Source organism: Dermatophagoides pteronyssinus, unplaced genomic scaffold (assembly GCF_027571235.1).
Source record: "Dermatophagoides pteronyssinus isolate colony J.1.1.1.1 unplaced genomic scaffold, Derpt_VIB-CSIC_2022.12 sq0009, whole genome shotgun sequence".
NCBI lineage: Eukaryota > Metazoa > Arthropoda > Arachnida > Sarcoptiformes > Pyroglyphidae > Dermatophagoides > Dermatophagoides pteronyssinus.
Genome location: NW_027461533.1, coordinates 1,995,671 through 2,019,477, shown reverse-complemented (window position 1 = coordinate 2,019,477; position 23,807 = coordinate 1,995,671). Strand labels below are relative to the sequence as shown.

The 23,807-nt window shown below is 28.0% G+C and overlaps 8 protein-coding genes across 11 annotated transcripts; 4 read left to right on the top strand and 4 right to left on the bottom strand.

The window, feature by feature from the left end:
- Nucleotides 1–2,286: 2,286 nt before the first annotated feature.
- LOC113791863 (uncharacterized) lies at nucleotides 2,287–4,187 on the bottom strand. Its single transcript, XM_027341701.2, has 2 exons — nucleotides 3,740–4,187; nucleotides 2,287–3,065 (listed from the first exon to the last, which is right to left on the bottom strand). The coding sequence occupies exons 1-2, from the start codon at nucleotides 3,753–3,755 to the stop codon at nucleotides 2,413–2,415; spliced, it is 669 nt and encodes a 222-aa protein (XP_027197502.2). The 5' UTR covers nucleotides 3,756–4,187; the 3' UTR covers nucleotides 2,287–2,412.
- Nucleotides 4,188–5,129: 942 nt separating this feature from the next.
- Nucleotides 5,130–9,101, bottom strand: LOC113792140 (uncharacterized). Of its 3 annotated transcripts, none has more exons than XM_027342042.2 (4): nucleotides 9,023–9,101; nucleotides 7,419–7,461; nucleotides 6,857–7,344; nucleotides 5,130–6,766 (listed from the first exon to the last, which is right to left on the bottom strand). In XM_027342042.2, the coding sequence occupies exons 2-4, from the start codon at nucleotides 7,453–7,455 to the stop codon at nucleotides 5,870–5,872; spliced, it is 1,422 nt and encodes a 473-aa protein (XP_027197843.2). In that variant the 5' UTR covers nucleotides 7,456–7,461; nucleotides 9,023–9,101; the 3' UTR covers nucleotides 5,130–5,869. The 3 variants fall into 3 exon arrangements, with proteins under 3 accessions (XP_027197843.2, XP_027197844.2, XP_027197842.2); XM_027342043.2 differs by lacking the exon at nucleotides 9,023–9,101 and adding an exon at nucleotides 8,791–8,867; XM_027342041.2 differs by lacking the exon at nucleotides 9,023–9,101 and adding an exon at nucleotides 7,780–7,931.
- A 737-nt stretch (nucleotides 9,102–9,838) lies between these two features.
- On the top strand, nucleotides 9,839–14,672 carry LOC113791828 (adenylate cyclase type 2-like). Its single transcript, XM_075821204.1, has 13 exons — nucleotides 9,839–10,301; nucleotides 10,364–11,265; nucleotides 11,367–11,596; nucleotides 11,702–11,907; nucleotides 12,016–12,077; nucleotides 12,188–12,265; nucleotides 12,392–12,751; nucleotides 12,872–12,995; nucleotides 13,102–13,185; nucleotides 13,266–13,829; nucleotides 13,932–14,042; nucleotides 14,111–14,302; nucleotides 14,380–14,672. Exons 1-13 carry the CDS (start codon nucleotides 9,969–9,971, stop codon nucleotides 14,599–14,601), a joined length of 3,468 nt encoding a protein of 1,155 aa, XP_075677319.1. The 5' UTR covers nucleotides 9,839–9,968; the 3' UTR covers nucleotides 14,602–14,672.
- Nucleotides 14,673–14,721: 49 nt separating this feature from the next.
- LOC113792142 (uncharacterized) lies at nucleotides 14,722–15,628 on the top strand. Its single transcript, XM_027342046.2, has 2 exons — nucleotides 14,722–14,886; nucleotides 14,958–15,628. Exons 1-2 carry the CDS (start codon nucleotides 14,830–14,832, stop codon nucleotides 15,540–15,542), a joined length of 642 nt encoding a protein of 213 aa, XP_027197847.1. The 5' UTR covers nucleotides 14,722–14,829; the 3' UTR covers nucleotides 15,543–15,628.
- Nucleotides 15,588–16,229, bottom strand: roh (reduction of Rh1). Its single transcript, XM_027342050.2, has 2 exons — nucleotides 16,093–16,229; nucleotides 15,588–16,026 (listed from the first exon to the last, which is right to left on the bottom strand). The coding sequence occupies exon 2, from the start codon at nucleotides 16,016–16,018 to the stop codon at nucleotides 15,707–15,709; it is 312 nt and encodes a 103-aa protein (XP_027197851.1). The 5' UTR covers nucleotides 16,019–16,026; nucleotides 16,093–16,229; the 3' UTR covers nucleotides 15,588–15,706.
- Nucleotides 16,230–16,257: 28 nt separating this feature from the next.
- Nucleotides 16,258–18,748, bottom strand: Elp2 (elongator complex protein 2). The gene is made up of 3 exons (XM_027342038.2): nucleotides 18,542–18,748; nucleotides 17,992–18,481; nucleotides 16,258–17,930 (listed from the first exon to the last, which is right to left on the bottom strand). The coding sequence occupies exons 1-3, from the start codon at nucleotides 18,668–18,670 to the stop codon at nucleotides 16,285–16,287; spliced, it is 2,265 nt and encodes a 754-aa protein (XP_027197839.1). The 5' UTR covers nucleotides 18,671–18,748; the 3' UTR covers nucleotides 16,258–16,284.
- Nucleotides 18,749–18,758: 10 nt separating this feature from the next.
- On the top strand, nucleotides 18,759–20,108 carry AP-1sigma (AP-1 complex subunit sigma-2). Of its 2 annotated transcripts, none has more exons than XM_027342047.2 (4): nucleotides 18,759–19,025; nucleotides 19,084–19,192; nucleotides 19,249–19,386; nucleotides 19,592–19,753. In XM_027342047.2, exons 1-4 carry the CDS (start codon nucleotides 18,844–18,846, stop codon nucleotides 19,634–19,636), a joined length of 474 nt encoding a protein of 157 aa, XP_027197848.1. In that variant the 5' UTR covers nucleotides 18,759–18,843; the 3' UTR covers nucleotides 19,637–19,753. The 2 variants fall into 2 exon arrangements, with proteins under 2 accessions (XP_027197848.1, XP_027197850.1); XM_027342049.2 differs by lacking the exon at nucleotides 19,592–19,753 and adding an exon at nucleotides 19,849–20,108 and having other exon boundaries at nucleotides 18,760–19,025.
- On the top strand, nucleotides 20,081–23,715 carry LOC113792133 (116 kDa U5 small nuclear ribonucleoprotein component). The gene is made up of 9 exons (XM_027342035.2): nucleotides 20,081–20,317; nucleotides 20,370–20,605; nucleotides 20,659–20,803; nucleotides 20,863–21,239; nucleotides 21,300–21,491; nucleotides 21,544–22,439; nucleotides 22,496–22,586; nucleotides 22,647–23,316; nucleotides 23,386–23,715. The coding sequence occupies exons 1-9, from the start codon at nucleotides 20,177–20,179 to the stop codon at nucleotides 23,578–23,580; spliced, it is 2,943 nt and encodes a 980-aa protein (XP_027197836.1). The 5' UTR covers nucleotides 20,081–20,176; the 3' UTR covers nucleotides 23,581–23,715.
- The last annotated feature ends 92 nt before the right edge of the window (nucleotides 23,716–23,807 follow it).

The following is a 23,807-nucleotide window of genomic DNA, read 5'->3' as shown; positions in this document are numbered from 1 at the left end:
ATCTTCGTGCCATATATGAATCACCATTTTGTGAAAATCTTCGATTATATGGACTTGTATCCAAACGAATTGGTTCGTCTAAATACATTGGATTAAATTGTTCATTATTGTATATTGTTCGTTCATTATTATTCACATAGTTAAAATTGGCCATGATCAGTATTTTTTTCCTTCCCAAAATCACATTGAATTTGAAAATTTATTAAAACAACAAAAAAAACGAAATGAAAGAAAAATTTGGCAAACATTCGATGGACAACAATATTGTAACATGATTATTATTAATGATAATAATCGATGATGATGATGATGATTTTGGGAAACAAAATGAATAGCAAAAAAGACATTCGTAATTGAAGTAAAAAATGATGATGATTTCTCAAAGCATTTCTGACATTAGTTACATTTTGACTATGGTCGTTATTATTATTCTGGGTTACAATATTTTCAGCCACTAGTTCCAGTAAGTCTTGTCGTTTTTGTTTTCGGTTCACTTCTCATTCTTTCTATACACGTCATTTATTCTTTATTATCTTATGTGTGGTAGTCGAATTTTTAGTTTCTTTTTTTTTATATTCCATATCAGTCATGACAAGTGTATAACAACAACAACAATTTGAACGATAGAATCCATTTTCTTTTCTTTATTTTTAAGTTACATTCATTTTTTCCAAGTTAGTTTGCTGTTTCCTAATATCTATGATCATTTTTTTCATATCAACAATATCCGGATTTTCCCGTTTTATTTTTCCATTGCGCGTAGATTATTAATAATGCTTCTACGACCAAAAAAAAACATCATCACATGTCTATCTATCTATCTATTTCTCCTTACTGGCCTCTGAAAACATTGAAACGATAATAACGATGATGATGATGATGATGATGATTAGAATTTGTACAGTCAAAAACCATTTTAAAAATTGCTCAAACAACAATGTATTTTAACCCAAAAAAAATGAAAGAAAAAAACAGAGAAGAAAAAATCGATTTAATTTTATTTGTTTTGATTCTGTTTTTTTTTCGCACACAAAAATGAATCTAAATGATTTGATACAATAACAAAACAAAAATATCCATGGAAAAAATTATACAAACCCACAAACAAACATATATAGAACAAAATGTTCAAGACCTTGAATTTATTGAATCTTTGTTGATTATGTTTCATAATCATATTTATCGATTATTATTTTCGATCTAATTCAGATGAAAATAACTGATCAATGAAAGAAACAAATAATTTTTTCTTTTTACAATGAATAAAATATTAAATTTCATTTTTATATCATTAACAAAATAAATGAAATATTCATTTGGTTTTCAAATGATTTTATTCGATTAAAACAAAGCGAATGAAGAAGAAATGAAAAAGTGAAAATTGAAAATTTTGCAATTTTTTGTTTCGTTTCAAAAAATAATAATAAATCATTACTTTTGTAACGGAAAGAAGAAGAAGAAGAAAAAAAACATCAACAAACATAAAAAAAAATACTTTAGGCAAAAAATATTATAATGGAACATCCACTTAAAAAATCGGATCGAACAATCATTCATATCCAAGCATCAAGAATTTTCATTATATGAATAATGATAGTAAATGGATGATCAATGCTTTTTTTGAAAAAAATATACATCATTCAAATAGAAAATAAAATGAAAAAAAACAACAAGGGCTAAAATGAATAAGAGTTTTTTTTTGTTGAAAAAAAATAACATCCAGTTGGCTCAATATATATTCAAAAGAATATTTGTGGAATTTTTTGTTTTGTTTCATTCAATTCAGTTGACTATCAGTATTGTTGCCAATACATATTGTTAGTTCATAAATGGAATATATATTCTTTTTTTTGAGTTTTCCATTTGGGCAACTAATATTGTTGATGTTTTGAAAGATTCCATTCGATATAGATCCCATTCATCATATAATGATGTGTTGAAAGAATTATGAAGAAAATTTATATTAAGAATTTTTTTCTCTCTCTTGTGCAACGAATACAAATAATTGACTAAAAATTCAATTATGAATACAGAACTAATGGATGATTATCAATTTCGAAAAATGAAAAATGTTGCTGAACAGTTTGAAATTACTAATTAATTAATTCGATAATTGAATTGAGGTCAATTAATCAACCATTAGGCTATATAATGAGTAGCCATTCCTAGTTAATTTTCAATGACTTTTGCTGCTTACCGAATTTCCTTTTTATGAATTGCATTAAATCAACGTTACGATTTCAGAAAAACAAAAACAGAATTCAATTGTAATTATCGTTCTGAATATTTTTATTATTTATTTTTGTTATTACAATTAGAATGGATAAAATACAAATGTTATCAAAGCTATTTATAAATTTATTACTGTATTAAATTTTTTTTTAAATTTTTAATAAAAAAACAAAATTGTTATTATTGTAATGAAAAATTTCGTTCAATTTTTGGTGAAATATTTGGCGTTGATATTGATATTCGTTGATTTGTCATTACCTGTGTGACAAGTGAATATAATTTTGGCTCTTCATCCATACTTGTTAATGAATTTTTCGATTTAATCGAATTATGACCAAAATCAATCGATTTATTCCAAATACGGGAATGATTTGGTCCACGTCTGATACGTCGAATTAAACTATAAATGCCATATAATAATGCTACAATTATCACACAGGAAAAAGGTAAACCAAACGCCAATAAAATATAATGCTGTTGACGTGTGTCACGTTGACTTGATAATCGAGGCAAATTAATGAGCATTATGATAATAGCAATAGGAAGACCGATTACAATCGATGATAATAAAAGACATGTCCAAAATTCTCGACTCATACAACAGAATCGATTCGAAAGAATTTCACTATTATTATCATTATTATTATCATCACCATTTATCGTATCATTATTATTATTATTATTATATACAATTGATTTTGTTGGAATCGAAAATTCTTTGGATGGATACGATTGTATAGATATTGTGTCGACATTGTTCATATCATGTACGATACGATTGGCAGTCACTATTGATGAAATATTTAATCTAATCGAAGGGTTTTCAATGGAATCTATAATGAAGATAAATAAAAAAAAAAGAGAAGAATCGATTAAAATTATATTATATTACATAATATGTGTTTTAGTGTATGTTCGATTCATTCGTTTTGTCACATCCTTTCATCACCTCAGGTTATACACAATCCATTTGGGTTTATTGATAAAATGAAAAAAAAACGCGGAGAAAAAAATCCAGAAAATAGAAATCAATCGACCCATCAAACACAAGACGTGGCTTTTTCTATTTATTTCTCCCTAAAGCTTTTTATTCAATTATTCAAACAGTGAATTGAATTGTCATTAGTTTTGTTGCATTATTTTTCGTAAAAGCCATAATAATATTCAGGATTTTCTTTGCATCATATCTATCCGTACGAATCAATATTTACATATAGAATTTTTTCTTTAGATAACTGGTTGAAATTGAGCCTTTCTGGCCAAAAAGGTGAAACGATTTTTCTGTTGTATTCTATTCAAATTTCTAACAAAATACACACATTATGTTTTCAACAAAGAAAAAAATTAACTCAAAATACATACAATGAATATAAATTTGATATTCAAAAAAAAAGTGAAAGAAATCTGATACAATTACAATGATTATGGATAAATATTTGGAATTCAATCATGTGAATAAATATGGGGTAATTTTTTTAAAATATAATACAACTAATACTATACTTACTTGCAGTGATTTGCATTTCGTTTTTGATTATTGTCGACCATTAAACATTATTATTGACAATTTATATTTTTTTGGATACAATTGTAATCGATTGATGACAATGATTGTGTAATTTTTATTTATTTATTGTTATGTCGAATTGAGTTATTTGTAAAAAAATAATGATAATAAAATTTACAGAATAAGAAGAATGAGAAAATTGAAGTATTCAAAGAAATTCTTAAAAAAAGAAACACACACACACACATAGGGTATAGATACAAAGATGGAGTGAAATATTTTTTTTGGTATCCAACTTATTTCACTGTAAATGATTCATTTTCTTTTTTTGTTTTGTTATTGTTTTGTTATCATGATAATAATATAATGACGATGAGAAAAAAAAAGAATCGTTTGATGCTAAATAAGTGTGTGTGTGTGCTTGATAACCGCATTGTAATGTGTATGATGTGCTTGTAGAATATATATTTTCTTTATATATATATCACACATAATAAAATGAAATAAAATACTTTTGCATCGACGCTTGTGAATTTCTTTTGTTGATCTATTTATGAGGAGAAAAAATAACGAAGATAGAAAGATATACAAAAGTAGATAACTAAACCAATTGACCAATATATAGAACATTGTGTGAATTTTTGGTTCTATATTCGATTTTAGATTTTTTTTGTTGTTGTTTGGATCTTTATTTTTGGTTTTTTTCCCAATCTTAAATATCACTTCTTATCATCATCATCATCATATCACATTACAAGCAAAATTTATTGGATAAAATCTTTATTGCATTTTATTCTGGTCATAGTGTTTAACTTTACATATACCATCAGTTCGAATAATGGTTCGATTCTGATTAATCGATTTTTTTTGCTTTGCTTTTCACCTCCCCCAACACACAACTTTTTTTCTACCATTAAAACGAGAGAAAAAAAATTCAATCAAAAATAACAAACATTTTCAACGTTGTTTAAATCAAATAATACGGTTCTGTAAATGAATGATTAAATTTTCTTCTTCTTCTTTTTTTTTGATTAAATTTTTTGCAATTTAATTTGTCAATACAAAATATTTGTTTGTAAATGAAATGTACTAAATAACAGAATTCTGCGGAATCAAATTAAATATTAATTTCGATTTTATGTTTGTTAGTTTTTTTTGTCTGGTCAAATGATAAACACACACAAGAATCTAATAAATAAACATTGAAAATTGAATTTGGCGCGCACATTTTCTATTTATTTATTTATTTTTCCTTTTCAAATTTATAAATTCGTCTGTTCTTATTTATTCAAATAATGATGATAAATTTTCTAAATGATGATGAACGACCGAAGACGATAAAGATTTATGCAATTTTGTTCTGTTTATTCATCATTTTATTTTGACGGAAAAGATTTGTTTTTTTTTCTTCATTGAATTTTTTATGAATTTATATTTTATTTATAACGAAATTATGTAAATATTTTGTGTGTGTGTGTGAGAGAGAAAGAGTGTGTTTAAATAAGAATAAATTTTTTATCTTTTTATTCCATATAGTTAATACAGAATAGACAGAATTACAATTGCACAGGGAATTATTTATGATGAAAATCTGTTGATTCAGCTATGTAACATTTATTTGTATTTGTGTATTTAGGTGTTCGATTGAAAACTATTTGATTCATTAATTGGAAAAAACTTAAAAAAAACAATATTAATAACTGAAAAGAAAAAAAAATAAACAAAATGTTCTTGTTATCTTTGAAAAAAATTATTATAATTTGGCTATAATAATGTAGAGAAAGAGAAAGTTCTGAATGTTTAATGAATGAACAAATTGTCAAATTATTCAACAGTGTTTAAGTATGTTGTGAACAGGAAAAAAATGAAACATCAATCGGATTTTATCACAATGTTTTTTTTTAGTTGTTGTTGTCGATTTTTTGTTTTGTTTATTATAGTTTACTTTGGTATTATTAATTCAAATTTAAAAACAGATATTTAACACACGATAAAATTTTGTTATTAATGATTATATATTAATGTTTTTGAATATTTACAAATAAATTTTGTTTATTTTTTCTCACATTTTTTTCATAATAAAATCGAGAATTAAATTCAAAAAGAAGAAACAAAATTATATTTTCTTGTCTAGTTTGATTGTGATGTCTCTTCCTGATTAGAACGTTCACTGCTTTCAAAACTTTCGCTACTTTCATCAACGATTGTATTGTTATCAGTTTTTTGTACATTGTTTTCCTCATTATCATCATGATTATGATCATGATTTAAGTGATTATGATTATGATGTAGATGAAGAAGATGATTGTGGCTAGTTACCACTTTTGGTGTTTCATCATTGTCATCTTCATCATCTTCATCATTAATATCCCCATCGCCATCATCATCATCATCATCATTTTCTTCAACATTTTCATTATCAACAGAATCGTCATCATTATTGGATCGTTCATGGTTATGTTTTGATATTAATTGTTTTTCTTTTGGTAAGATCACTTGCATTTGAGATGGATCAATTAATGAATTTGGACATGTCGATTGGTTGTGCGTATTAACACTTGGACAAAGTAATGCCATCTCATAGCTTGGAGGGCTATCTTCAATAATCAATGTATTATCGGGTGCCAAGGCAACTACGGTGCCCTCTTGAATTTGATAATAATATGGATGATGATGATATGCTCGGGTATTATAGCATATCAAACCATTTGGTGAATGTTGATAATGATGAAGATGTTGATGTTGATGATGTGAATGTTGATGATCACTTTGTGGTGATTGATTTGTATCTAATGAATGATGAGCATTGGTCACAATAACTCGATTAAGTATGCCACCATTATTACTTGGTGACAATGGATTAAGATTATTATTAGTATTGTTATTATTATTATTGGCACTGATATTATAACCCGAAATTGTGGTACCACCAATAGCTGCCGATTCTGAATCACAACTATCCGTCATTAATGAGTTGATATTTGTGGGCGAATTGGATAGTATTTCCCGTTTGTAGAATTTATAAAGCTATTCAATGAAGTGTGAAACAGATTAATAAGAAATTCAATAATAAGAGATAAAATTAATAAATTAAAATGATATAATGATAAAATATACCTTATTTAGGACGACTGTAAAAAAGAATAATGCAAATGGAAAGACAAATGCAACACAGAATATGACAAATGAATAGATGGCATATTGATGTAGATTAGTTTTCTGCATCATAAACACACAGATCAATGTGGAAGTGATGGCAATCGGTAGTATCGTTATAATGATACCGGTAACAAGACGATTCGAACAACGGCACGATTGACAACATCGTTTTGTTGATTGTGTTCCAGATCCTATCGTTGGATATTCACCAGATAAAAGTGTATTGGCAGCTGCATATGAACTACTTGTCATTTGTGAAGCTGATGAAGATGGTGGCTGTACATTATGATAATGATGTTGTTGTATATGTGGATGATGTTGATGTTGATGATGATAATGATGTCCAATTTCATGACCATAAAAATGATGATGATGAGGATGAATGGCCAATGTCGCTGACGATGAAGACATGTGACCGGATGAAAATGTGGTGCAATGGTCAATGTCTTCATCAAGGATTTAATTAAAAATTGTTTAATTAAAATTAATCTTCAAAAAAAAACCTTTGATAATTACTCACTTTTGATTTGATTCTGTCGATCTTCAATCGAATTCATTTAGCTCTATTTAAAAAAAAAGTGATACAGAATTTCTAATTTATAATTATTTGGGCAGTAATTTCATTTTTTGTTTTCTCCTATGAAATCAAACGAATATGACAGAATGAAATCATTGTTCAATATGATTGGATGGACTATGTATGAAGAATCAAACATTCATTGAATAAATGGATATCAAAATTGAAAATAGTAATCATGACAATCATCATGAGTATCGATTGATGATGATCAAACCATTGATTGTTATATTCAATATATATTCATTGATCAGCGTATATATCAATGGCAAACTTGTAATAAAAAATGAATAAAAATAATTACTGATAGTGATTGTGAAGAAAAAAATGATGAAGAAGAAAAAGAAAAATGATGATGACAATTTGTTTTCATAATGTGTATATATTACATAAATGAGATCTGAATAGATATTAATCAGTCAATAACAACAACAACAAGAAAAACAACAAGAAAAAAGACGACAAGGACGAAAAAGAATGAAAGAAGAAAATCAAAAGAAAAAAAAATAACATGAAATTGCATATGAACAACATAATAGAGCATTATTAGAGTTGATATAAACAGGAACAGGCAGTGGTCTGTTTTCTTTCCAATTTATATATAGAATCCTGAACCAAAATAAATAAAAAAAAACTCAATTCTTTTTCATTTCAATACTGCTATTTTCAATGATTCAGAATTATCTTATACAAAATTTTTTTTCTTCATAATATTCCAAACACAAAAAAAATTGTGCTACTATTGATGGTTTTGGTGATTTAGATAACCAATTCATTTTCGTTCAAATTTTTTTTTCACATTCTCATTTTATATAGTTATGATGATATACAACAAATGAAAAATAAAGAAGAAGAGAAAAATTGAACAGAATTTGAACTTCGAGACATAACAAGAGAATCAAAACACACACAAGCTATATACTATGAATAAATGAATGAATGAAGAATTTGAACATAACAAAAAAAATAAAGAAGAACCAAGCAAAAAATATTAATGTCAAATCCATTGAAAAAAATGATATTAGGAATTGAATACAAATACTTGATTCTCATTAGAAAACTTTGAAACATGCAAAAAACACATATTTAGCAAATGTAGTATTAGAATAAAATGTTAAATTAGTTCATTTGAATTGTTGAAACAATTTAAACATTGATCATCGTTTATCATTATCAATGACAGAAATGACTATTTTTTTTTGTTGCTTGATATTTTTGGAATTGATTATCATGCAAAATATACAAATTCATTTTCAAAATTGATTATCATCTATAATCATTGAATATGAAACAAAAAGAAAAAAAACAAGCAAACGTCAACTATTTGTCGATGGACGAAATTGGATCGAAATGAGACATGTTTCAATTATGATAGGAAAAGATATAATCATCAAATGGAATTGACGTTTTGACTATAGAATAACAATAATGACAAAGTAAAAAAAGATAGAAAGAAAAAAAAAGAGAAAATTAATCACTCAGCCCAATCAATCATATTACTATTTTTTTTCATATATCTCTCATAATGAAAATGTCAATAACTGTACCGAAAGTTTTTCATGATGACGATGATGTCTAATACTTAAAGATGATTAATATAGTTTAGAAGAAAATAACAAAACAAAACAAAAAAAGTTTCGTTCGATAAGAAAACTATAGTATATTTTTGTTGTTGTTTAATTTTGCATTTTCGCAAATAAGAATCAATAATCGAAACAAATCGATTGATGATGATGATGATTATATAAGTTTTATAACAAACTAAAAAAAACTGTTTTTTTAGCCTTCAGCAATCAGATTCTTGACTGAATAATATTTGTTTTTCCGTTTTTTTTTGTTTTGTTTCGGGTTGTATAAGTACGAATTTTAAAAAACAAAATTTTCAAATTAAAATAATGGATAATAATAATAAAAATTTAATTTCATATTGAAAATTTTAAATTGGAGCATCTTGTTAAGTAAGTAGATAAGTGGTAACCAACCATACTTGAACCAAAAAACAAAAAAAAACCATACATCATCATCGGTATAATGATATCAATCCATATTAGACTTTATCCATTTGTGTGTGTGTGTGTGTGTGTGTGTTTGCTGGTAAAAGAATGTAATCACAATAATGTTTGATTACAAGATTGCAATGCAAACAAAATTTAATGGACAAAATGTATGTTAATGGGAACAAATCTTATTCTTCTTTTCTCTTATTAATAATAATAGCTTCCAGTGTTTTCCAAATGATTGTCAATGAAAAAAAAACTTGTAATAAAAAAATTATTATTGCTTGTAAAGTAGTAGATAGAAAAATCAAATACAAGAATGATGATAATAATTTTGTCCATGGTAATTGTTTTTTTTTTTTTTGGATTGAGCCACATCTATTGTTGATATTTAATAATCACCAACAGACACACACATCAAATATTTGATAAAACATAAGAAAATTAAAAAAAAAATTGTTTTTTTTTTCATGATCACAAAAACATCAATAACATAATGTCACGAATGTCAAACACGGCCGAAATATTGGCCAAACAATTTCGTCAACATAGTCAACATAGACAAATTGATGATGATAATATTAATAATAATAATGTTGATAATGTTGATAATAATAATCAACAAAGAATCATTGATCAATGGTCATTGAAAAGATTTGTACAAGATTTTTTTGGCCTAAAGCAACAGATGTCCAACAATATTGATGAAATGAATGAATTATTTTGGCGAATTTATCTTAAAAAATTACAAATTAATTTTTTTATCTGGTTATTATTGTTGAATATATTTTTTAATATTATAACAATTATTGTTGCTATCTATCATCAGGTAATTGATTAATTTTATTTGATATTCTTTAGTGAAAAGTTTTAATATTATTTTATTCATAGAATTTTTCCTGTATTTTATTTCCATATTTTTCTTCATTAATCGTATTCGGAATGTTTTTGTTTGTTATTTTTTTCGATGAAAATTTATTACAACCAGAATTTAGTCGTAGTTTAGCATCGATAACCGTATTGATAACAATGATAGTCACCGAATATGGTCATGAATTTTTGCAACTAAATCATTTGTCAATAAATCCATTACGACGAATACGACCATTACATTATATATTGATAGCCAATAATCTTTTATTACCATTTTCATCAAGAATGATGGCAGCAATATCATCATTTATCATTATTGTTATTGAAATTATCATTTCATTGGCTGTACGATTTAATCTTTGTGAAAATCAACACATTATTATTCGATTGGCTATTGGAGAGATTATTTCCTATGTATATACTGCCATATTTGGTTTATATATAAAAGGATTATTGGAAAAAATTGTTCGCCGTACATTCGAAAATTATATTGAATCAAAATATAATATCTATAAATTACAGAAAGAACATGAAGAAATATTGAAAAGTTGTCTACCACAACATCTTATTGATCGTGTACGAAAAGATCTTAAAGAAACAATAAAAGTTATTGATCAACAGGGAAAAATTACATCAAGAAGATTTAAAAAATTATATATTAAAAAATATGATAATGTATCAATATTATTTGCCGATATTGTTAATTCGGTAGCATTAACAGAAAAATTAAGTGCAAATGAATTAGTTGAAACATTGGATAATATGTTTGGTACATTTGATAAATGTGCTGATAAAAATAATTGTTTACGGATTAAATTACTTGGTGATTGTTATTATTGTGTTTCAGGTTTACCAATACCAGATTCGAATCATGCATGGAATTCTGTGCGAATGGGTTTTGATATGATCAAAATTATTAAGTATTTATTATCAAATTTTCATTGGTTTTCCCACTAATTCTAAAAAATAATTTTCATTGAATTTTTTGTTTTGTTTTGTTTCCCCCATTACAAAAAAAAAGTGAACTAAGAAAATCGAAAAACATTGATATTAATATGCGAATCGGTATACATTCGGGTATGGTTCAATCGGGTATTATCGGCATGCATAAATGGCAATTTGATATATGGTCAATGGATTGTTTATTAGCATCACAAATGGAACAGGATGGTGTACCTGGTTGTTTACATATAACGAAAAAAACTTTTGATCTTTTACCAAAAGATAAATTATCCCAATATAAAATCGTTGGTAATCGTTGTATACAAAAAAAATTGTGTATATTTAATATATCTGAACATTAATGGATTTCTATTTGTTTTTTTTCACTCTTACCTTTTGATTGAATGTTTATAGAAAAAATAACCAATGAAAATATTGGATATTTAATCAGTATGATTAATAATAATTCGAAAAAACAACAAAAATTTAATCAAAAAATTTCATCAATCAATGAACTAAGTTTAAAAATTGAAAATGAAACGGAAAAAGATGATCAAATATTAGTTGAGGATATTTCGAATAATGAACATACTCGAGTGAATGATGATTGTAAAATACAAGTAAGTTTGAATGATTGAAAATATATTTATTGTATAGAGATAGAATATAACGAACAAACAAACAAACAAACAAAAATATTTACTCGTTTTTTTCCCGTCAACATATAGATGAGATCATCATTTTCAAAAATCGATACAATAAAAAGAATCAATTCATCAAATTCAAACAAGTCAGTATATTGTTTCTTTCTCGCTCTCAAACTAAATTCTTGTTGAACAAACAATACTTTTAACTTTATTTATTTATTTATTTCTTATCATCATAATAATAACAAAATAGAAAAATGGAAAAACGCTTGAAACAAAAACAAATGTTCATTGATCAAGAGATTGAAAAAATGCCATTTGATTTTAAAAAGTTTGTCATCATTTTATTATTATTATTATTCTTTATATAAAACTTGGAAACAAAACAAAATCATGTTTGTATTTCATCTCTCTCTTTTTCTTTTGTTTATTATTATTATTAAATATTGAAACAAAGGAATTTCCAAAACTTTCACGGAATCAATCCAATAAGTTTAACATTTGTCAGACAAAAATATGGAAAAGAAGGTGAAGTTGAAGATTCTATCAATGTTATCGATGATGAATATGATGACGATGATGATGATGATGATGATGATAATGATGAATGTTCAACATTCAAGGATGGCCAAGAAAATAGTTTAAAATTAGAAAAAGAATTTCTTACACTTCCGGATGATTTTTTCATATTCCATATATTTTTTTCACTATTCCTGTGTATTGTAATTGGCATTACAAAAGTAATCATTATACCAAATTGGAATGATAATCAACGTTTACAAATATCATTACTTAGTTTTACTGTTATCATTATTTTATCATTATTTTTTATTTTTATCGAAATTTTAAAAAGGTAAATTTTTTTCTCTGTTTGTAATAATTATTAATGATGAAGAAAAAGCTATTTATTTTAATTATATAAAAAATTTCTAATTACTTTTTTATTTTTATTTTTGAAATTTGTTTCTTTTTTTTCAAAGTTAACATTTTGTGTACGAAATGGTATATGGATAATAGTAAATATTTTACTATTGGTTAATTCATTACATGATTTAATTTTGGTTAGTATTTTGAAGAATTAATGATCAAAAAAAAATTTTTTTTCAATGTTAATGAATGAAACATGTAATGATTATCATTTGTTATTTGATTCGATTAAATCGATAGTATAATTGTAAAATGGAACAAAAAGAAATGATTACTCAAACGGCATTAAAACAATTTGATTCGGCCAATTGTCCATACATATGGGTAAGTTAGTTTTAAAAACTTATTTGTTCTTATCATTGAATTAATCAACCATAATGATTATTTTATTGATCGAAGGATAGAGTTTTACAATGTGTACAATTTTATCAATGACTGGTATTAGTATTTTTATTACAATAAATTTGTGGTTTAAATTTATACTTCGTACAATTGGATTGTTTTGTTTCATTGCAATTCTATTGAATGATTGTTCACTTTATCAATCAATAATACCTAGAATTGAAAATGAAAAACAATGGATCAGCAATATTGGTTTTGATCCTATAATGAGCCATTTATATTATTTATTGATGGTAATCATTATATTAACTATTATTGATCGTGAAATTGAATATGTATTTCGATTAGAATTTCGTATGCGAAAAAAAGAAAAACAAGATGATAAAATTAATGTTGAAATTAATGAAATATTATTGAAGAATATTTTACCTGCCTATATTGTACGAGAATATTTAACAAATGATTCACGATTGATTAAACCATTTTATTCGGAATCATATCGTTTTTGTGCCGTAATGTTTGCATCCATTCCAAATTATTCGGAATTTTATTCGGAAAATGAAATAAATCAACATGGAAAAAATTGTCTAAGACTGCTTAATGAGATCATTTGCGATTTTGATGTGGTAGGTGAATGAGGAAAAAAACGAATTGAATTTTACATTATTTTTTTAAAAAACAATAATTTGATCTTTTTGAATTCCGTTTGTTTTCTTTTCTATAACAAGCTGTTATCTTGTCCTGAATTTCAAAAAATTGAAAAAATTAAAACTATTGGCAGTACATATATGGCCGCAGCTGGCTTACAACCTGGCCGATTGTCATTAGAATCGAATAATGTAAGTTCAATATGTTTTGTTAATATATACTTAACGCTACTAACATACCACCTAAATAATTCAAATAGAATGATCGTTATTCGATTATTGAAGAACGAAAACTTATAATTAATTTGATTTGTTTTGCAATGGGATTGATGAAAAAATTACAAGAAATAAATAAAAATACCTTTCAAGATTTAAAACTAAGAATAGGCATCTCTGTTGGTCCTGTTATTGCCGGAATTGTGGGTAATAGTAAACCACAATATGATATATGGGTTCGTTGTTGTTATTTTTTTGGTGGCAAAATTCTAACATTGACATTTTACATAATTTTATGATTATATAAAAAAAGGGTGATACTGTTAATGTGGCTAGCCGTATGGAAAGTACAGGTGTAATGGGACGAATTCAGATGACAGAAAAAACTGCCAATATTATATGCATGAATGATGAGTATGAAAATCTTTTTACATTAGAAAAACGTGGCCCAATCCCGGTGAAAGGCAAAGGAAATTTAATAACATATCTAGCTAAAACTGAATTTGATTTCGATGAACCGGAAATCAGTTTATAGTTTGATAATGATGATGATTCGATTTTTTCATTTATTTATAAGATAAAAAATTTTGCTTTTAAAATTTAAAATTTAAATTTCATTTCATCACATTCGTATTGCGCAGAATCATTTGAGTCAATGTTGGATGAATTGAATTTTTGACGCATTTTTTCTTCTTTTTTTTTGTTATTTTTTTTGGATTGATAATAATCAATTTATGATGCTCATTTTTTTCTAAATTGAATTATGGATGAGCTTGTCGATGAACTTAGTGGTACCACGATTGATGAAGAACCTCGAAAGGTAAATGTAGAAAATTTCGCTTAAAACAATGTTGAATTTTCATTTTATTTTAAAAATTGAAATTTTATTAGGGTGGACAACAAAAATTAAAAAATACAAAACCTGTAAATAGATATGCATCGATAATAAATCGTTCAAAATTATTGATTCTAAGCGATTCTGAAAGTAATGATGATGAAATATTTGAAAAACAATGTTCAAGTAAATATCCACGTTTTTCTAAACAACGAAATCCAAGTTGGAAAGCTAAAGAACATTCCAAAATTATACCAAAAAGAAAAAGGAATTCTGGTTCATCATTAGAGGTTCAGTCTGGAAATACGTTGATATCATCATTGTTAGCAGAATCATTGATAAAAGATAAGGCACGAAAAAAGATTGATCCAATGATGGATGTTGATAAATATTCATCCAGTGATCTTTCCGATGATTGTCCCACCGAATCTAATTTTGATGGTGATGATGAACAAAGTGATTTTTATGATTGTAGTCTAGAAAATCAATCCAGACATCATCATCATCACCATCGTCATCATTCACAAATCAAACAAAAACTTGAATTCAAAATGCCTAAACCTGTAAATCCATTTTCTGTTGATTTTGCCGAAACACATTCACCGAATAATCATTGGAAACGGCGAAGAGCAATGCATTAATATTTTTTTTGTAAATTTGTTGCTTTCATATTATTGTAAATGAAATTGTAAATAATGAAATAAATTTTTTTTTATTATTATTCTAATTCAATTTTAATTACTATTGAACAAGATTATCTCAATCATTCTTCGTTGGAAAATAGATTTAAAATGTGTTGAATATTTTATTTGTTTGCATAACGTCCAGAAATATCAGCCCATCGATGTTCTTCATGTTCTTTTTCATGTTCCAATTTTTTAAGACGTTTGTATGTTGCTTTTGCAGACGGAGAATTGACTGTTGAATCAATGAACCAGACAAATGGAAATACGGTCATCATACCATAGAGGGTATAACGGAATGTCCAATTCATTTTCCATTCATAAGCAATATTCCAATGTGACCATTTTGCAGCAATTGTGTATGGATAAACCATTGGTTTGCCCTGTCTGGGCATCTGAAAACGAATTAAAGCTCTGGGCGTAAGACGTACCATTGTTCAAACTGTTGTAATTTTCAAAATAAAATAAAATTTGAGAAAAAAAATCAATGTTTATAATCGAAAATTACCTTTTTTCAATTAAATTCAATGAAGGGCAAACGAAGAACGAGTTCAACTCGAGCTTGTAAATATTATTTACAGAACTGACGATTTTCGACACTGATGCTTTTTATGTCGAAAAAAGACCTGGTTCATACTTATCAAAATACTTACGTTGTATAAACAAAAAAAAATATGCATAAAATTTCTGGAATTTTATTTCATTTAAACTTTAATATGATTTTAAACAATTTTATCATACGGTCTTGACCACATGATGACATATGAATAGTTTTAAATTGATTTTCATCAATGTCTAATTTGGGTGAAAATCTTACACGATTCACCGTTGATGTATGATTATGATTTTCAAAATTAAAAATTTTAAACCATTCTCCTGATGAAATATCAATCGTATGTAAAGATAAATTTCCATTTTCCAATCCAACACAAACTAAATAATGATTATTTTCATGGAAAACTTTTGAATGAACATCCAATGAAGTGACCGGATGATCAAAGGGAATTTTTTCTTTGGATTGAATTTCAGTTTCGTTTTTATCATTCAAATACCATCTAATAATAGTTTTATCACGTGAACCAGTAAGAAAATTTTTTGAATCAGGCGTCCAAGCACAATCCCAAATGATTCGGCTATGAATTCCGGTGTTTTTATCTGAAAATGCAATTCGACGATATTCAGAATTTTGTACGTTAAACAGTGACCATGTTCGATCACGAGAAACACTTAACAATAGTGAATCATCAGGTGAAAATCGTATTTGTGTTACAGTCAAATTGTGTGAACAAAGATCGGACAATTTTTTAAAAGTGATCAAATCCCATAAAATGATTGAGGCATGAGTAGCGTTTGATGCTTTACAGGCTGAAGCCAATAAAGTGTTGGCATGATTGACAGCCACAGCGAATATTTCATATCCATGTCCATAAAGTTTTTGTGATTCTGGCCATAAAGTGTTTTGCATGAGAATCTCTTCACTTGGAGGCATTTCAATCGTTTTTGGTTTGAATTCTTCTTCGATTTTTGATATATCAAATACGGCTGAATTTGAAAGTCCTAAAGAAGGTACGATAGCACATTCGGCAATTTCGTCGCCTGCTAAATCAATGTTGATTAGGCTTATTTTCTTGATTGATTCAATAAAATTTTTTGTTGCATTGAAGATGCGTACAACTTTTTCGTCAGCTCCAGATACGAATCTAAATCGACCAACCATCGCTATACTTTTTAAATCATAACCATGAATTTGAGGTCGAGCGATTTCATGCCATGATGTTATTTTCGAGGAATTCCATGATGAATGAAGTCGAGTGGTTTGATCACTGGAACAACTAAGAAAATATTCCCCATCAGGTTCCCATGTCAAATCGGTAACTTCTTTGAAATGACCAGTTATAGATGGATAAGATTGCCAACAATTTTGGTCATTCATTTTTTTCCATAAATGTACGGCACCATTTTGTGATTGACCAACAATCATTTGGGATGATTGAATAAACGAACACGATAAAAAACCGAGAGCATTTTCTCCTACTTCACCGAAACGATATTTCTCATTCCAAATTGAATCATCCATTTGTTCCCAGAGAATGATCATTTTATCTGAAGAACAAGTAAGAAGATGAATTCGATTTTCCACGATGATCCACCGAGCATTGGTCACCCAACCTTCATGTCCTGCCAAAACTGTTTCCAATGTTGCAGAATAATATTCTTCATTACCATTGTTATTTGTTACAGAGAAATTTTCACTCATTACACCCATGTCAGTTTTGAGAGAGGATTTTCGAATTTCATAGACTCTTACAAAAAAATCTTGAGATGCTGATGCAAGTAAACATTTATCTACAAAAATGATAAAGTCAATTCGAATGACATAATCAAGTGATATTGATTTTAATATTACCATTGAATGAAATCAAATCAATCGATTTGATCCAATCAGAATGTCCCTGCAAAGTGATTAAACATTCGAGATTTTTATTTAATGAATTGAAACGATTTATTTGAACACAGTCATCGGATCCAGCAGTCAATACGATCAAGCCAGAAATATTTGCCATATTATTATAGATTCGAACATCGAAAATAAAATGTTTCAGATTTTCGGCGAAAATCTTGTGTTCATTTTGCCATATACATAAGGATTTATCGCTCGCCGTTGATACAGAATAGAATTCTAGATCAACTATCACAGAATCGCTAATAATTATCGAATCTTTATGTCCGCCATTTAGTACATATTTCACGTGATAAACATTTCGTTCATCTTTCTGCCATATAATACTTGTTTGATCTACTGACGAAGAAATGATATAAAAACCTTTGTCATCTATCCAACGCACCGAATTGATCAAATCGGAATGATGAGATGATGATGAAATGACACATCGGGCCTATCCAAAATAAATTATTATAAAAAAATTATATCGACAAACTTTACGCCAATAACGCACATTTAAATCATAAAGAACAATCGAATTCGAAGAACCAAATACTATAAAATTCTCTTTGGTTTCCAAACAATGTGGATAACAATTTACCGAACAGCTAACGTATACATTTTCACAAGATACAACATCCATTTTTGATGATTAACAAAAATCCTGAAATTTATTTTTTTTTTTAAATCGCAACACGTGAAATTAGGAAGCTATTTGCACTAATCAAGACCTGTTTCGGTTGCTTTAGATTCTTTATCGATTCGTGGCTCAACTTCATCAGGAATTTTTAGATTAGAGAAATTTTATTGTTGAAAATGATACATTTTATGTTATTATTTAGCCGACAAGGCAAACTTCGTTTACAAAAATGGTATGTTGCACATCCGGACAAAACAAAGAAAAAAATCACCAGAGATTTAGTCAATCTGATATTGGCTAGAAAACCGAAACATTGTTCATTTGTTGAATGGCAAGATTTTAAAATTGTCTATAAACGGTCAGTCATTTCAATTTGATTATTCGATATTTTCGACAACTAACCACTAATCTTGTAGATATGCAAGTCTTTATTTCTTATGCGCCATCGAACAATCGGACAATGAATTGTTATGTTTGGAATTGATACACCGTTACGTTGAATTGTTGGATAAATATTTTGGAAGCGTATGTGAAATATTCATGTCTAAGTATTTAATTATATTTTGTCAATGAATTTATAGGTTTGTGAGTTAGATATTATTTTCAATTTTGAAAAAGCATATTTCATTCTTGATGAACTTTTATTGGGCGGATTTATTCAAGAAACGAGCAAAAAGAATGTCCTTAAAGCAATATCCGCACAAGATCTGGTACAAGAGGTAAGTTTTTCCTTTGATCTTTTACTATCACTTTCTCCATCTTTGGCTTTTGCATGTCTTTCATTTTGAATGTGTTATTACTTTAAAAACATTTAATTAAATTTCAAATTTATTCAAATTTCGCAATAACATATAGTTGCTAGTCTGATATGAATCTTAAAATCAATCTTGATTTGTTTTTTAAAAAATTTTATTTTTTTCAAAGGATGAAGGTGTCGAACTGTCTTTTAATGATCTGGGTTATATGTAAAAAACATTATTTAAAAAAATTCACATGAATTTGCACATTGCACATGTTTGTACCACATTACAATCAATATTTTACATGTTTTCCATTCAATCATGAATAAATCATATTTACGCAAAATGTTATGGCATTGGCTTTTAAATAAAAACTTTGGCATTCAATATAAACTTGTCCATTATGATTATAATTATGTAATATCTTTCATTATTCTATAGGAGGAAACGCCGCAAGGATTTTTTGAAGATCATGGATTAGGTTGATTATGATTATTAAAATGATAATATTGGAAATTCGTTCTGGTGAAATTTTCTTGGTTTGTCAACATGTCCTTCAAAAAAATAAATTTGATATCATTGCATTTTAGAATGCGATTGTTTTCCTCTTTGATTTTATTATTTTTCAAATATTAAAACTTTATTTTAAAAATTAATAAAAATGAGTATCGATTGTTCAACATCGATAGTTGTACATGTGATTTTCTGTCAATTCTTTATGCCAAATTTTTAAAAAACCGGAATTATTTTCAGTAATTAATTGCAAAAAATGGATCTTTATGATGAATTCGGCAACTATATTGGGCCAGAATCAGAATCAGATAGTGAAGATGAAGGGAATGATTATTCTCAATTCAATGTTCAAGATGACGATGATGATGATGGGACTGATGATATTGATCAGAATAATGTAAGTATTCTGTTTTGTTCGAAAACTTTATTCCAATAATTTTATCGATTAGGAATTGATGACAATCGATAAAAATAATGAAGATGATGATGATGAACAAATGCAAGTTGTATTGCATGAAGACAAAAAGTATTATCCCACTGCCGAAGAAGTTTATGGACAAGAAGTTGAAACGATTGTTCAGGAGGAAGATACACAACCATTGACAAAACCGATTATAGATCCCGTCAAGAATAAAAAATTCAGCTATCAGATGAAAGAATTGCCTTTGACGACTTATGATTTAGAGTATGTTCAATGATGACAGTTAATTTTCAATTAATCAATATATTTCCAATTAGATATATGACCGATTTGATGGATAATCCTAATCTGATTCGTAATGTTGCTTTTATTGGTCATCTTCATCATGGTAAAACAACTTTTGTCGATTGTATTATCGAACAAACGCATCCCGAATTAAGGAATCGAAAAGAGGATAAGCCGGTATTATCTGCAATTGCGAATACTCACAATGAATAAATAAATTTATAACCTTTTTCTAGTTTCGTTACACCGACATTCTTTATACGGAACAAGAACGTGGAGTTAGCATAAAATCTACTCCAATCACTGTGGTCATGCAAGATCTCAAATCCAAATCCTATTTAATGAATTTTTTTGATACACCTGGTCATGTTAATTTTTCGGACGAAGTAACCGCAGCTATTCGACTTTGTGATGGTGTTATTCTATTTGTCGATGCTGCTGAAGGTGTGATGCTCAATACGGAACGTTTATTAAAGCATGCATTGCAGGAAAATCTTACCATAGCGGTTTGTATAAACAAAATGGATCGTCTTATGTTGGAATTGAAACTTCCACCTCAAGATGCCTATTATAAAATTCGTCATATTTTAGATGAAATCAATGGCATTATTAAGTAAATAGCTTTCGATAAAAGTGAAATGAATCTTTAATGAGTTTTTTTTAATATTTACAGAACACACTGCAATTCATCTGAACCACCATTGATATCGCCTCTTTTAAACAATGTTTGTTTTGCCAGTTCACAATATAATATCTGTTTCACTTTAAAATCTTTCGCTCAATTATACGCTTCTTATTATCCTGGAGTGGATTATCCGGAATTCGCCAAACGACTTTGGGGTGATATCTATTTCAACCGTACAAGGTAATTTTATATGTTTATTTTTGAAAAAAAATTTCTGAAATATCGTTTTTAGCCGAAAGTTTGTTAAAAAAGCGCCTACAGGACAAACTCAACGAACTTTTATTGAATTCATTTTAGAACCATTGTATAAAATTATATCTCAAGTCATTGGTGATGCTGACGAAAATTTGGCCAAAGTTCTTGACGAACTTGGTATTATAGTTTCGAAAAGCGAAATGAAACTTAATATAAGGCCGCTACTGAAATTGATTTGTTCACGTTTTTTTGGCGATTTCAATTGTCTGATTGATATATGTGTAAATGTAATTCCTTCTCCTGTTGAAAATGCCCTTAAGAAAGTTCAACATATTTGGAAAGGTCCAATAGAATCTCCATTAGCAGAATCTATGATCGAATGCGATCAAAAAGGACCATTGGTTGTACATACAACTAAACAATATTCTTCGCAAGACGGCACAGCTTTTAATGTATTCGGACTTGTTCTCAGTGGAACACTTGAGGCAAAACAAAGCGTTAAAATTCTTGGTGAAAATTACTCATCATTCGATGAGGAAGATTCACGAATTATGTCAGTGGGAAAACTTTGGATTTCAGAAGGTCGATATACAATCGAAGTAAATCGAGTTCCCGCGGGTAATTGGGTTCTGATTGAAGGAATCGATCAGCCTATATCGAAAACTTCAACCATAGTAGATGCTAGATTTGACGATGAACTTTTTATTTTCAACCCACTGAAGTTCAACACTCAATCAGTTATTAAGATTGCTGTCGAACCCGTTGTCCCATCGGAATTGCCAAAAATGCTAGAAGGTTTGAGAAAATGTAATAAATCATATCCATTGTTGGGAACTCGTGTAGAAGAAAGTGGGGAACATATTATTCTTGGAACAGGAGAGTTGTATCTGGATTGTGTAATGCATGATCTGCGCAAAATGTATTCCGAAATCGGTAAGTCTTCTTGTTAATGTTGTTATTTAATGCCATAATTATTTATGGATTTTCAGATATTAAAGTTGCCGACCCTGTCGTATCCTTTTGTGAAACGGTTGTAGAAACTTCACAAATTAAATGCTTTGCCGAAACTTCAAATAAAAAGTAGGTCTCACATTCTCACTTTCAAGTAATAAATGCAAATGATTTTTTTCTAATACACAGGAATAAAATAATGATGATTGCTGAACCACTTGAAAAAGGGTTAGCTGAAGATATTGAAAATGAAGTTGTACAGATCGGTTGGAACCGTAAAAAATTGGGAGAATTTTTTCAGACTAAATATGATTGGGATATTCTTGCCGCACGTTCAATATGGGCTTTCGGCCCAAGTAATACCGGGCCAAATATATTGGTCGATGATACATTACCATCTGAAGTGGATAAAAGTTTGTTGAATACTGTACGCGATTCTATTGTTCAAGGCTTTCAATGGGCATCAAGAGAAGGACCATTATGTGAAGAACCGATTCGAAATGTTAAATTTAAAATTCTCGATGCTATTATCAGTCCGGAACCAGCTGCCAGAGGAGGTGGACAAATCATTCCAACTGCTCGTAGGGTTGCTTATTCCTCTTTTCTGATGGCAACACCGCGACTCATGGAACCATATTATTTTGTTGAAGCTTTAGCACCAGCAGATTGTGTATCAGCCGTTTATACAGTTTTAGCAAAACGTCGTGGCCATATAACTCAAGATGTTCCGGTTCCAGGTTCCCCATTATACACTGTAAAAGCTTTTATTCCTGCAATCGATTCTTTTGGATTCGAAACAGATCTACGAACTCACACACAAGGTCAAGCATTTTGTTTGTCAGTATTTCATCATTGGCAGGTATACATTTTTACATTGTAATATTTATCATGAGTGCATTTTCTAAATACACCACCTTTGTTTTGATAGATTGTTCCTGGCGATCCATTGGACAAATCAATTGTTATAAGACCATTGGAACCACAACCTGCTCCACATTTAGCCAGAGAATTTATGATAAAAACTCGTCGCCGTAAAGGATTATCCGAAGATGTTAGTATCAACAAATTTTTCGATGATCCAATGCTACTCGAATTGGCTAAACAAGATGTTCTACTATCTTAATTGATTGAAAATTTTTCACATGTTTGATACATATTATTATTATTCATTATTTCATAAATATCAAAAGGCACATTATCAAAAAAAAAAAAAAATATTCAAATAAATCACATGTATCAAGACAACACATATTAATAAACACACTTTCATTTTTCTTCGGGTTACATTAGAAAAACTTGATGAAAAATGGATTGCAAAAAAAATCGTTTTTTTACAAAATCAGAAAAATT

Bases quoted from the DNA above. Each gene is read 5' to 3' on its own strand.
- LOC113792133 (XM_027342035.2), top strand. From the start codon at position 20,177: ATGGATCTTTATGATGAATTCGGCAACTATATTGGGCCAGAATCAGAA. The intron at 20,804-20,862 runs GTATTATCTGCA...ACCTTTTTCTAG, and splicing joins ATCGAAAAGAGGATAAGCCG to TTTCGTTACACCGACATTCT. The intron at 22,440-22,495 runs GTAAGTCTTCTT...ATGGATTTTCAG, and splicing joins CAAAATGTATTCCGAAATCG to ATATTAAAGTTGCCGACCCT.
- LOC113792142 (XM_027342046.2), top strand. From the start codon at position 14,830: ATGGATGAGCTTGTCGATGAACTTAGTGGTACCACGATTGATGAAGAA. The intron at 14,887-14,957 runs GTAAATGTAGAA...AAATTTTATTAG, and splicing joins TTGATGAAGAACCTCGAAAG to GGTGGACAACAAAAATTAAA.
- roh (XM_027342050.2), bottom strand. From the start codon at position 16,018: ATGGTACGTCTTACGCCCAGAGCTTTAATTCGTTTTCAGATGCCCAGA.
- Elp2 (XM_027342038.2), bottom strand. From the start codon at position 18,670: ATGGATGTTGTATCTTGTGAAAATGTATACGTTAGCTGTTCGGTAAAT. The intron at 18,482-18,541 runs GTGCGTTATTGG...TATTTTGGATAG, and splicing joins TTGTTCTTTATGATTTAAAT to GCCCGATGTGTCATTTCATC. The intron at 17,931-17,991 runs GTAATATTAAAA...TCATTTTTGTAG, and splicing joins TGATTTGATTTCATTCAATG to ATAAATGTTTACTTGCATCA.
- AP-1sigma (XM_027342049.2), top strand. From the start codon at position 18,844: ATGATACATTTTATGTTATTATTTAGCCGACAAGGCAAACTTCGTTTA. The intron at 19,193-19,248 runs GTATGTGAAATA...ATGAATTTATAG, and splicing joins TGGATAAATATTTTGGAAGC to GTTTGTGAGTTAGATATTAT. The intron at 19,387-19,848 runs GTAAGTTTTTCC...ATTATTCTATAG, and splicing joins CACAAGATCTGGTACAAGAG to GAGGAAACGCCGCAAGGATT.
- LOC113791828 (XM_075821204.1), top strand. From the start codon at position 9,969: ATGTCACGAATGTCAAACACGGCCGAAATATTGGCCAAACAATTTCGT. The intron at 10,302-10,363 runs GTAATTGATTAA...TTTTATTCATAG, and splicing joins TTGTTGCTATCTATCATCAG to AATTTTTCCTGTATTTTATT. The intron at 13,186-13,265 runs GTAAGTTAGTTT...ATCGAAGGATAG, and splicing joins CCAATTGTCCATACATATGG to AGTTTTACAATGTGTACAAT.
- LOC113792140 (XM_027342042.2), bottom strand. From the start codon at position 7,455: ATGAATTCGATTGAAGATCGACAGAATCAAATCAAAA. The intron at 7,345-7,418 runs GTGAGTAATTAT...TCCTTGATGAAG, and splicing joins TCGACAGAATCAAATCAAAA to ACATTGACCATTGCACCACA. The intron at 6,767-6,856 runs GTATATTTTATC...TTCATTGAATAG, and splicing joins TTACAGTCGTCCTAAATAAG to CTTTATAAATTCTACAAACG.